The sequence below is a fragment of the Antechinus flavipes genome, chromosome 6 (assembly GCF_016432865.1).
Source record: "Antechinus flavipes isolate AdamAnt ecotype Samford, QLD, Australia chromosome 6, AdamAnt_v2, whole genome shotgun sequence".
Classification (NCBI taxonomy): Eukaryota; Metazoa; Chordata; class Mammalia; order Dasyuromorphia; family Dasyuridae; genus Antechinus; species Antechinus flavipes.
In genome coordinates, this window is record NC_067403.1 from 3329553 (window position 1) to 3342185 (window position 12633).

Here is a 12633-nt window from a genome sequence, read left to right on the forward strand (position 1 = left end):
GTTCCTTCTTCCCCATCTAGCAAGACACATGTGGGACCAGTTCACCTTTAAGGGAGACGTGAGATCTGCAGTCATACATTCATTCAATCCGCATTCACTCAACTTTTTTGAGTATATACTATTTATGAGATTTTGCCAGTCATTGAGATGTGTGGCAATAAGGCTCTGCTACAAGTGAATTTTATTTTTAAAATAGTGTTATGTAATGTCTCAAGAACCAACCTTAAAGGTAGAAAAATAGGGGCTCAAGGCTTGCCTCTCACATAGATTCGTCATGTGACCCCAGAGGAGTCATTTAATCTCTCAGTGCCATAGGCCAAGGCCCCTTAAATTTTTTCCACTCATGACCCTTTTTTGCCCAAGAAATTTTTACATGACCCTAGATAAATAGGTATACAAGTTAAAATTTACTGATTACAAATCATAATTTTGCAACCCTCACATTGTTACATGACCCCACATGGGGTTATAATACACAGTTTGAAAAACTTTGCTCTAGGCACTTAACTTTGTAAGTTATATAGAATATGTCTTCATATTTTATACTTCCAATGAATTTTGTTATTTTGTCTAATTTTATAAAATACCCCTTTGGTGATCTGGCTGGTATAACTCTAAACATGTGGCAATATATATTGAGTAATATAATAATTTTTATTAAGTTAATATGGCTCTGCCATGGATGCACAATACTTTCCTAATTATTTAGGTCTTCTTTTTTGTGTATAAAAATTGGTTTTAGTTGTAGATTAAAGACCTACATGTGTTTTGGTATGTCAGTTTCCCAATACTGCATTTTGTTGTGTTCTTAAATTATTTTCCCCATTTCCTTCTGGGATTTATTAAGGATATATGAAGATGCCATTGACTTTTGTGAATTTATTTTCTATTCTGCTTCTTTTTTTTTTAAAATAACTTTTTTATTGACAGAATCCATGCCAGGGTAATTTTTTACAGCATTATCCCTTGCACTCACTTCTGTTCCAATTTTTCCCCTCCCTCCCTCCATCCTCTCCCCCAGATGGCAGGCAGTCCTTTACATGTTGAATAAGTTACAGTATATCCTAGATACAATATAGATGTGCAGAACCAAACAGTTCTCTTGTTGCACAAAGAGAATTGGATTCAGAAGGTAGAAATAACCCGGGAAGAAAAACAAACATGCAAGCAGTTTATATTCATTTCCCAGTGTTCTTTCTTTGGGTGTAGCTGCTTCTGTCCATTCTTGATCAATTGAAACTGAATTAGATCTCTTTATCAAAGAGATCCACTTCCATCAGAATACATCCTCAAACAGTATCATTGTTGAGGTATATAATGATCTCCTGGTTCTGCTCATTTCACTTAGCATCAGTTCATCGCCAGTCCTCTCTGTATTCATACTGCTGGTCATTCCTTACAGAACATATATTCTGCTTCTTTACTGTAGTCATTAATCATTTTAAATTTGGCATGGTTGGGTGTCTTTAGTAAAACACCATAGAGATAATACTGTTTCACTTTCTTTTTAAGCTTATTCCCTCAACTTTTTTTTTTTTTTTTGTCATTGCTATACCTGGTATTTCTTGTAGTCTTTCAGATGAGATTGAGGACAGTGAACATTTTTGCTTTACTCCTAATATTATTAAGAAATGCTAAATCTTAGGGTTAGATAAATTTTTAAAATTATGTACAGGCAATATCCTTTTACTATGTATCTTTGTCTTTTAAATACAAATAAATTATTGGTTTTTTTTTTTACATTTACTATCAATGCTATTGTTTTTATAATTAATGACTTATTATATTTATAGTTTTCATAAGGGAAGTTGTTATGGCATAGTGAATAGAGAGTTAGCTTCAGAGGAGTCAGAAAAAAACTAACTTTCAAGTCCTTCTATTGACATAGTCTAATTTTGTGGAACTGGATAAAAAACTTGTTTTGTTTTTATGAGCTGTCAGTTGCATGGTAGAACTCTATATCTCTGGAATCTTAGGTACAATACAATTTTATTTTATTTCTTTCATTTTTGTCATAAATCTAAAAAAGTGGTCATAGTGAATATTTTGAGAGTCAGGAACAGGGGTTTGTGTGGGAAGATTAAGTGACTTTTTTAGGATCATATCGGTAATAAGTGAACTATTGTGCTATCTAAGTTGCCCCCGGTCATAATGAATATTAAGACAACAAGAACAACAAAAAACCAAAACAAAATAAAAAACAATCATTTAGTTTTATTTTTCAAATAACAAAAGCAAATCCTTTTTAAAAGGAAAAGAGAAAACTCCACAACTTTGTCACAAATACAGTCTGGTCAAACAAAAGAAAACACATTCTCCCATTGTCCTGACCTTACCTGGCTCTCTTTCCTGGCACACTGTTGACAGCTGTCTCTCCCTGGATATTCTTTTCTTTCTGGATTTTTGTAAGTTTCCTCCCTTGTGATTCTCCCTCTACTTGCTGACTGTTCCCCATTTACTGCCTCATTCTTCTCTGAAGCTCAGGCCCTTTTCTCTTCTTTCTTTGAGCCCAATCTCCTGATAAACTCATCCCCATGTATGTAAGTAACATCTTCAAGCAGATTTGGAGACCTATTTATGCAGTTCCATTATTTCTTTGAGTTTCAGTCCTCCATTACCATCTGCCTATTAGATTTTTCTAACTGCATTTCCTGGAGACCCTCCCAATTCAGCATTTCCAGTATTGAATTTGTTGTCTTTACCCCCAAACCTAGCCCTCTTCAGTATTTCTCTATTCCTGTCAAGGCATTACCCTTCTGTTAGACTTTCAGGTTTATAATCTTGAGGGTTTCCTTAATTTTTCATTTTCCTTCACCCCACAAATCCAATTGCCAAATTTTGTGTATTCTGCTTCCATATCTCATTACCCACTTCTCTGGGTTCACACAATAGCTCTCCATCAACAAATTATAACCCTTTATTTGGATTATTTTAATAGCTTTTGAATTGGTTTCCCTGCCATAAGTCTTTCTTGTTTTACCCAATTGCCAAGTAATTTTCCTTAAGCATAAATCTGATGATGTCACTCTCCCATGAAATAAACTCCAGTATTTCCTGCTGACTCTAGGACCAAATATAGCTCCTCTATTGAAGTCTTAAGGCCATTTTCATTTTGGACTCTAACATCCTTTCCAGTATCATTGAACGTTGCTCTGTGATCCAACCAAATCGGCTTTCTCTGGGTTCTTCAGACATGGTTCTCTATCCTCCATTTCCTTGGCTTTGTACTCCATTTCCCTCAGGGCTGAACTGCATTTTCTCCTAGATGAAAGTCAGTTGCCACCTTCTAAAGGCAGCCTTTTATAATCTCCTCACTGGAGTTAGTGTCCTCTCAACTACCAGATATTTAATTACATTGCGTTTCTATTTGTTCTGCATATGCTTGCATGTGTACTTGTCTCCCCATTAGAATGTGGATTCCTCAAGAACACATTCCTTACCTATATATAGCACAGGGTCCCTCACTGAGGAGGCATTTAAAAAGGGCTTATTGATTGGTTGGTATTTCATTGGTCTTTTAAAAAATCAGTTCTTATTTTTACTTGTCAGTTATATAGTTTTTATTTTCATATTTATCTTACACTTAGGATTTGTACTTTGTGCTTCTATTGGGGTTGTTTAGCCAATTTTCTTGCTTTTGTGATTTCATGTTCAACTGATTGGTCTTCTCTTTCTCTTCTTTGTTAATGTAAGTGTTCAAATATAAACATTTCTTCCAAGGATGGCTTTAGATTTGCTCCACAAATTATGATGTGCTGTCTCCATATTTTCTTTAATAAAATTATTCATTATTCTTCTTATTGTTCTTTGACCAATTTATTCCTTAGAGTATAATCATTTGGCCACTAAGTCTGGTTCTTTGTTAACATTTTATTTAATTGGTTATAATGTTTATTGCATTATATTCTATAAAAGATGTATGGAATATTTTGGTTTGATGACATTTGTTTATGGGTTCTTAATGTCTTATTACAGACTTAGAAAAACGTAACATAAGAAAGATCAGCAGAGACCTCTAGATTAGGGTTGGAGTTTGAGCCGAACCCTGAAGGAAAACCAAGGATTCTTCCAAAGAAAGATGGTGAGAGAGGACATTCTAGGTCAGGGGGAATAATCAAGGCAGAGACAGAAATGGAAAAGAGAGCCCAGGCATCTGGGATGTGTAAAACAGAGGGGGGATGGTGGCAAAATTGATTAGAAAGCAAAACACAATAATATGCTGTGTACAAGAAGCGCACCCCAAACACAAAACTGATGATTAATTAAAATCAGGGACTTAGTCTGTAATAAGTGAAAGGAACCCCATTTATCAGGTGTTTGCTCTGTATGAAATACTGTGTTGGGTGCCAGAGATAAACATGCAAAAGCCCAGGTAATCCCTGCTCTCAAGGAGCTCCCATTTTTTAGTGGTCTTCCTAAGCATCCTCAGAGCAAATTAATGTGTCTTTTAAAATGGGACTTCTCCTGAGAAAGTGATCTCTTTTCTTAAGGTTGTAATTTATGACAGTGCTAGGAACTTGGGTGGAGAACAAGTTAGTTACTGTTGTCCTTGGATAAGATTGATCCCATCAGAAGACATCTGTGACCTTGTAAGTCTTGTTTGGACCTCAGAATCTCTTGCTGCCGAAGTAGTAGTTCGTTCTCCAGTTTGATTCATGGATACTGGCCAGTGGTGATTGACCTGTAAGCCTTCATCAGCCCCCATCTCCAGAGCATTCGAGCCACAAGACGATGGCTTTAGAGTAAACTGGGAATAATCCATCCCAGGGCTTTTGGTCTCACTTTCTTGTCAGTGGCAATTGGTTCCCCTTAGGAAGGCTGAGGATGGGGGTCTCTTATTCACCCCGGGTACTCTCCTCAGAACTGGCTGCAGGACCATTCTGAAGCAGAGCCGATGACTGATCAGTCTTTCTCTTCTCTGGGCTCATAGCTCTGAACTTCTGGGCTACCTTCATCGCCATCCGAGGGGAGACAGAACCAGGGACTCGATACTCTTGGCACGTTCTTCTCCAGTCTCTCCCACTAGCCTTTTAACTTGAGTTTGCCCCATAGGTTGAATAGTGTCATCAATAAGTGAGGATCACTGGATGCTTCTACATAGGGGTTGCTTCTCCAATCCGTATGAGAGGTTTTCTCTTTTAGATTTCTATTACTAGTCTTTGAATCATCCAGTCAACGATTTTACTGAACTCTGCATTTTATTTCAGCATCACCAAAACAATAGAAATTTCTAAACTAAGACTTCTAGATTATTATTTTTCATTCTTCATCTTAAAATGCAAGCTATCAGCTTGGATATTAAATAAACAGTTAAGGAAACATTTTCAGAGCACACATTTCCAGCATTTACTGGAGAAGTATCCATCTTCCACTCATAATGAAATCAGCTGACCGTGTCTTGAACTCTCCTGTATGAGACTGTATGTCATGGATACCACATCTGCTGAAAGAAAGGCAAAATGAAGACCTCATTCCATCTTAGGATGAGTAGATTCTGCTGGGTGACAGAGACTGCTTGAGGTAGCAGGGTTCTCGATGGGTTCCTGTTTGATCTTTCCCATCAATAAGCACAATAGGAAAGTGTTTGTGATACTCGATTATGTCTTCTACTGAATCGAATTTCTGAAACAGAAAAGAGCATTTAAAAATTATTCACAATTACAGATCACATCCAAGACAACCTAAACAATTTAGTTCAACAAATTCAATAATTACTAAAGGTTCTTGGATAACTACAGAGAGATATAAGGAAGTTCCCTGAGATCTTGAAGTTCTTTTTAAGTTCAACAGTCATTAAACATGATATGTGGGGGAAGACCAGTATAGATGGGTTACTTAAATGAGGAAGTAAAGGAAAGTGTATCCCGTTGTTGTTGTACTTGTCAACTAAAGGAACCAACATTGAGAAAGGGAGAACGCAAGAACTGTAGCCCATGGTGGACCAGTGTTGCTACATTAAAACCCAGCTAAATGGGTTTGATTTCTCACATGAAATAGGAGGAGCTGGCTTCTAGCCAATCCCAGGCTTTTAATCCTTGTGAAGAGAGTATTTGTGTCCAGAGAATGCCAAAAAGGGACCATCGTTTCCCTTCCTGCTCCCTCTCCCCCAAGAAGGGAGAATTAATTTTTCATCTCCTTCATTGTTTTGGAATGGAAAAGGCCCTAAGCAATAAGAAGGCAGTAGCCTGTTAGGATCGCATGATGTTTGTCAAATTGTGTCATCATACATGTTGAGGTATGGAAGAATATCAGTGACCATGTTTGAGTAGAAACTGTTCCACTCAGAGTCTTCTCAGTCTCTTTAATACCAAGTATTGGGGAAGACATTTGAGATGGCTCTTGCAGAAGAGGCTCGTCAGTATTTGATATGTGTCAACACAAAAGGAGATTTTCTGAAGACAGTGAATGAAGGGATTTTCTCTCATTTTTGCTTTGATCCTTTAGCTAGTTAAGAATATTTCAAACTGTCAGTTACTTATAGGCCTCAGACTCAGTACATCCAGCTGGGATGATGTTGCACAAGAATCAGGTTCAGAAAGTTGGCCATCATTTTAAAATTATTAGACAATCTGAAAAAGGATTAATTTCTAGGTATTAGAGGAAGTGTGTTTTTTTGGTCAGCATTCCTGGGGGTTAAAGCTGTTGGTCAAATCTCCTGCCCTCCCTTTTGCCGCTGGCCAGTGGAGATTGTCTCACTGGTAGTCTGGCATCTTCCCTAGACCAGCTTGCAGTAGTGTCTGCATTAGGAGCCAGAGATATATGGGTGAGGTTTGCCATAGTTAAAAGGACCTTGCTGAACACATTACAAATGGGAGAAAGGGGATTGGAGAGTCATCTCTAAGCTTGAGTCCATTTTTCTTTGGATTCTGAATGTCTTTTCTGGATAGCTGGTTGGTGCAGTGGATAAAGTTCTTGCCCTGGAGCCAGGAGGACTTGTCTAAGGAATTCAGCCTCAGATGCTTCCTAGCTGTGAAATCCTGTTTACCTCAGACCCTCTGATGTAAAGTAAGCTGAAGAAAAAATGGCAAACTGCGGGAGCATCTCTGCCAAGAAAGCCCTGGGTGGGGTCCAGCATGAACGAAATGACTGAACCACAAGAGCAGAGTTCTGGCTCAGGGTCCCCAGTGCTCTTGCACTGACCAGAGTCCTTAACCACATGGGATCACTCTCCTGTGGGCCGTGGACATCAGCACTCACTCTCAGGAGGAAAGGAAGGCAGGAAGACCCCAGGGAACCTGCCATTTGGCCCAGCAGAATCATGTTCCCTCACTCACCCCGCCTCAGGGACTGCCCGCGCAGCAAGGGGCTATGATAAAGGGGAAGCTTCACTGGCCCTGGTTCCAGAGGACGTGGATTCAAATCCTGCCTCTGCTGACTGCCCTGGCTGAGAAGATAGAGCGCCAGCCTTGGAATTAGGAAAAACTAAGCCCAAATAAAGTCTCAGACAAGACTTGTTCATTTGTAAAACAGGGGTGATAATAGCATGTATTTTCCCAGGTGGTTAGGAAGATCAAGAAAGATAATAATCATAAGCATCCCGCACCGTGCCTGACACAGGGTAACTACTAAAAATATAAGTGCTATCATCGTCAAATCCACTGATTTCAATTTTTGTAAGTTGAGTTGGTTGTACTCAGTGGCTTCTGTTTTCCCTTCTAGCTTTAAATCTATAAACTCATGTGGGGAAACAAACTATAGAAGGTAATCAAAATAAGATAACCTATATGCAAATTGTAATAGATAGCAGAAGCTATTAACATTTTTATCTACATAATTGAGAATTTAGGATATAAAACTATTATTGTTTTTAACCTTTGTGATTTACAGTATTTTTTCTTCATTCTGCAAGACTTTAAAGCTGTAAGGTACTACTGACATGATTTAAAATCAAAAAATTAATTTTGATTTGTATTCCTTTTCTGTTTGATAAACACTTTGCTCCTAAACTGTAGCTTTAATGTAAGAATCCAACAGGATGAGGCTATTAATAGAATTTTCCATGAAGATTTTCCATAAGCATATGTGAGGCTCAGATTTATTTTTGTCAAGGAGGGCAGGTTGGTACACAGTTGATCTGGTGGGTGACCGCCCTCCTAAGAACTATTTCAATATTTTCTAGTAAAAATATTATTTCTAACAGAACTGAACAGTTGATAGGAATCTCTGGTGGGCAACTGTCCTCCTAAGAACTATTTCAATATTTTCTAGTAAAAATATTATTTCTAACAGAACTGATTGTTAAACACAACACTAAGTGACTTTGTTTTCTTTGACATGTGAAATGGATTAGGGGAAAAATGTCAGCTGTCAAGCAGAGTCAGCTGTAAGAACACACAACATACTAGAGTTTGAAGTTTGGCTTTGCACTGTCTGTATGACTCTGGCCTTCTCTTTTTGTCTCCTCTGATTTTTCACAACAATCTGGTGAAATAGGTGGTATGATAATTATTATGTAGATGAAGATACTGAGGATCAGAAGAGCTAAGTGGTTAAAAATTTTTGGAACGATACAAAATTTAACATCTAGCAACTTTATTGTTCTTGCTGTTGTCATGTTAAGCTTTATATTCTTTGGCTAGTAGAATCTTGTCTTTGCAGCTTTTTCAACAATTAGATAACACCAACAGGCCTGTAATAGTTTCATCAGGATGATGAAGAATTTTAGTAACATTCAACATAAGCTAATTAAAAAGCATTTATTATGTACTTATTATTTGCAAGGTCTAGTGTTAGACAATGAGAATGTAAATATAAAAAACTGAATAGCCCCTGATCACAAAGAATTTATATAACAAAATGAATAATACACAAGTGATACAAAGTAGACTGAGTTAAATACCAAGGATGGAGCTATATAAAGTGATATGAGAATATGATAAAATATAATTTTTCAGCAAGAGAATACAACAAACTAATTAGAAAGTTAGGCAAATTAGACTTACTGCTCAGAGTCAAAAACAATTTTATCTAATAGAGTCGATTGAATCAGATTAATGATATAACTCTTCCACATAAGACCAGATAAAGTGTGAAAATCAAAATAAATATCTTGGGCACTGAACTGAAAATAATAAGTTTAGTCTCAAGTCTAGCTTTGTCAATATCTGATGGCTGAGCAATTTGGGCATGTGATGAAACTCTCTCTGGGACTCAGGGCTCTTACTCTATGAATTTATGACCTTTTCTACCTCTCAAATGCTAAAATTCAAATCATTATACCATCAAAATACTGAGACTGTGCCTATAGGAAGTGAACAAAACAAGTCTGTTCTATCAAATAACCAGTTAATTTAATGAAGGTAGAGTGTCAAATTAGTCAAACTATGACAAACAAAAATTAATAAACCCCCCACAAAATAATGTTTGGCTCATTTTTAACTTTGAAAATCAAGTAGACTGTGTTTTCCTCATGAGATTTTTTGTTTAAGATATATTTACCATCACAAATATAAAAATGTGCTAAATAATTTGTACATTTGATGCACTGTCACCTCAGAATTGCTCCGTTTTAGAGGTGGAAGAGACCTCAATGATCATCTAGCCTAACTTCTGCCCAAAATGTAATTTATAGGTGAATGAAGATTTTTTTTTCAGACTATAATATGGCGTGGGATGGATAACTTAGAGAGCCCCTCCATTAGTGTCAATCAGTCATTCAATCAGCATAGCAATATATGTTGGTTTCTGCCCATTTGTCCATCTAGACATCTATCTTCTGGTTATCTAATTTTGGACAGATACTACAAATAACCTGGTCCCAAAACTGTTGGTGGAAAAAGGTAATATAGATTGTCTTTGGGGAATTATAAAGTGTTTTTAATTATGCCAGGCATCTTCCTAAAACAGAGGCCTTGTTTGTATTAAAAGAGTTTTCTTCAGTGATGATCTCTATAGAGTTGAAGTTGAGGATCACCCAGAAAACAGAAAAGTCCTCCAATGCATTATAATCAAAGAATTATAAAGGAGATAAATTGTAAAGGATGTCAATAAGAAAATGTGATCAAAAAAAGAAAATGGACTGATCATATTGTGAGAGAGATAAATTAATAGATACGTTGAATATTTCAGAGATCTTTAGGCTATCAGGAAAAATTGATGCAGATCTCGAACGTGTGAAGGAAATCCATGGTGGATAAACAAATATGGATAGAAGTCATTCAGATGGGCAGCCATGAGTTGAAGTTTTCACCATTGGATAGAATACTTACATGGATAAGTGTCATCTGAATATTTGAGACTGGTAAGCCAGAAGTCACAAAAGGGTGTAACTAAGATGTTGGGGGACTGGAAGATACAGCACATGAGAAAATGTCAAAGGAACTGCAGATATTTAAGATGGAGAAGATGGGGAAGAGCAGGATAGTTATCTCTTCCTGCATTTGTTGATTAGAAGGATCAGCCATGGCCTTGGGCTCAGTGGTCAAAACAGTATAATGTGTGAAAGTTTCTGAGAGGCAAGTTTTATTTCTATGAGAAAAAGAAAACTTCCTAGCATTTTGCTCTTCATGAAAGCAGAATGAGCTGCCACAGGATTTAGTGGTTTCCCCTTTATCTGGAGACCATTTATCAGAGATTGAACTGATGGCAGAAATCAGCTCTTAAGGAAGAAATCAATAATTTTTATAGGACTCGAGAAATTAGAAGATAGTAGATTAAAGGCAACTCAATTGCACACACTTAACATTATTTCCCAAACAACTCTAAAATAATATCTCAACTCAAATTTTGGAGCAGCAGAGCCAACAAGAGATAAGACATTTATCCAGCCAAAGAAAACTTAAGGAGGTCAGAAGAAGTTTGTGGCATTGGGGTGGAGGTCTATTTGGAACTTCCCCCTGTGATGGCAGCCAAAGGAAGAGAAGCTTTTTCAGGAGCTCAGTAAGAGGGCCAGATGACTGGTCAGAAAGAAAATATAGGGGACCTTTTGCTAGCAGTGGATTTAACTGGCATTGATACTGGCAACTTTATTGCCTATAGTCAGTTTTTGTTTGCATTTCCAGGGCAGAGAGAAGTACTGGTATTGGTTACAAGGAAGCAGGGACCCTTGCCACAGTCCCTAGTACTTGTACTTGCAGGGGACTAGGAACTTTGAAAACAGCAGTACAGAAAAGCTCGGGTTAGTGCCCCTCAATGAGCAGGATCCAACTTTAACAAAAAGTTCAAAGCCAAGAAATAGGCTGGGAAATGAACAAACAACAAAATATCTTGACCATAAAAAGAGATCATGGCAGGGAAGACCAAGACACAAACTGGGAAGAAGACAACAGTGTGAAAATAACAACTAGAGCCTAAAGAAAAACGATTGGACAGAAAGAATATCCTCTAAGAGTTTAAAAGAAAAAAGCTATCGAGGAAAATTGGGGAAAGAAATGAGAGTAATGCATGAAAATTTTAAAAGGGAACAATTTGATAAAAGAGGCACAAAAAATACTGAAGAAAATACTTTAAAACAGAATTGGCCAAATGGTAAAAGAAATATAAAAGTCCTCTGAAGAATAGAACTCCTTAAAAAACAGAACTGACCAAATAGAAAAAAAGGTACAAAATCTCACTGAAAAAATAATTACTTAAAAAGTATAATTGGGCAAATGGAAGCTCATGACTACATGACATATCAAGAAACAAAGTAAAACGAATGGAAAAAAATGGATGAAAATATAAAATAACTCATCAGAAAAAACAACTGGAAACCGAACTGATGTAAGGAGAGATAATTTAAGAATTATTGGACACCTTAAATGCCATGATCAGAGAAAGAGCCTATATATCATATTTCAAGATATCAAAGAAAATTGCCTTGATAGCTTAGATCCAGAGAACAAAACAGAAATGGAAAGAATCCACTGAATGGTCCCAAAAGAGAACCCTAAAATGAAAGCTCCCAGGATGATAGCCAAATTCCAGAGCTCCCAGGTCAAGGGGATAATATTTCAAGCAATCAGAAACAATTCAAATATTATGAAGTCACAGTCAGGAATACACACGATTTGCCAATTTTCAGAGTGTTTGGGATATGATGTTCTGGAATGCAAAGGATCTAGGATTATAACCAAGAATATGCTACTTAGCAAAACAGTATAATTCTTAAGTGGAAAATGAATATTTAATAAAATAGAGGAATTTCCAGCATTTCTGCCAGAGATGAATACAAAATTTGACATTCAAACAAAGACTCGAGAATTTTAATGGGAAGATGATACAAGGAAATCTTACAAACTTTGAGGACAGCTGTGTGATGCAAGTGGATAGAATGGCAAGCCTATAGAATACTGATCTTCATGTATTCCTATCTTACCTCAAATACTTCCTAGCTATGTGACTCTGGGCAGTCTCTTCACCCTATTGCCTCAGTTTCCTAATCTGTAAAATGAGCTGAAGAATATTTTCTCCATGGCAGACCACTCCAGTATCTGCCAAGAAAATCCCAAATGGAGTTATGAAGGATAGAACATGACCCAAAATCTCAAACCAAAGAACACATGACCTTTATTATTTGAGCAGATAAAAGGAGTTTATATAGACAGAGGGCAAGGATGGAAGTCAGTTATATTTGAATCATCTTCATAAAGGGGTGAGAAAAAGGAAGAGAGAGGTTGATTGGGGAAATTTTCTCACATGATAGAGGTAAGTTCC

The 12633-nt window shown here is 36.9% G+C and overlaps 1 protein-coding gene across 1 annotated transcript in view; it reads right to left on the reverse strand.

The window, feature by feature from the left end:
• Positions 1-2194: 2194 nt before the first annotated feature.
• The window catches only part of CLNK (cytokine dependent hematopoietic cell linker), a 110896-nt gene continuing 100457 nt past the window's right edge, over positions 2195-12633 (reverse strand). The window contains exon 19 of the mRNA XM_051965421.1: positions 2195-5622. Coding sequence (XP_051821381.1) covers positions 5479-5622 — 144 coding nt within the window. The 3' untranslated portion in view covers positions 2195-5478. The remainder of the gene's footprint in view (positions 5623-12633) is intronic.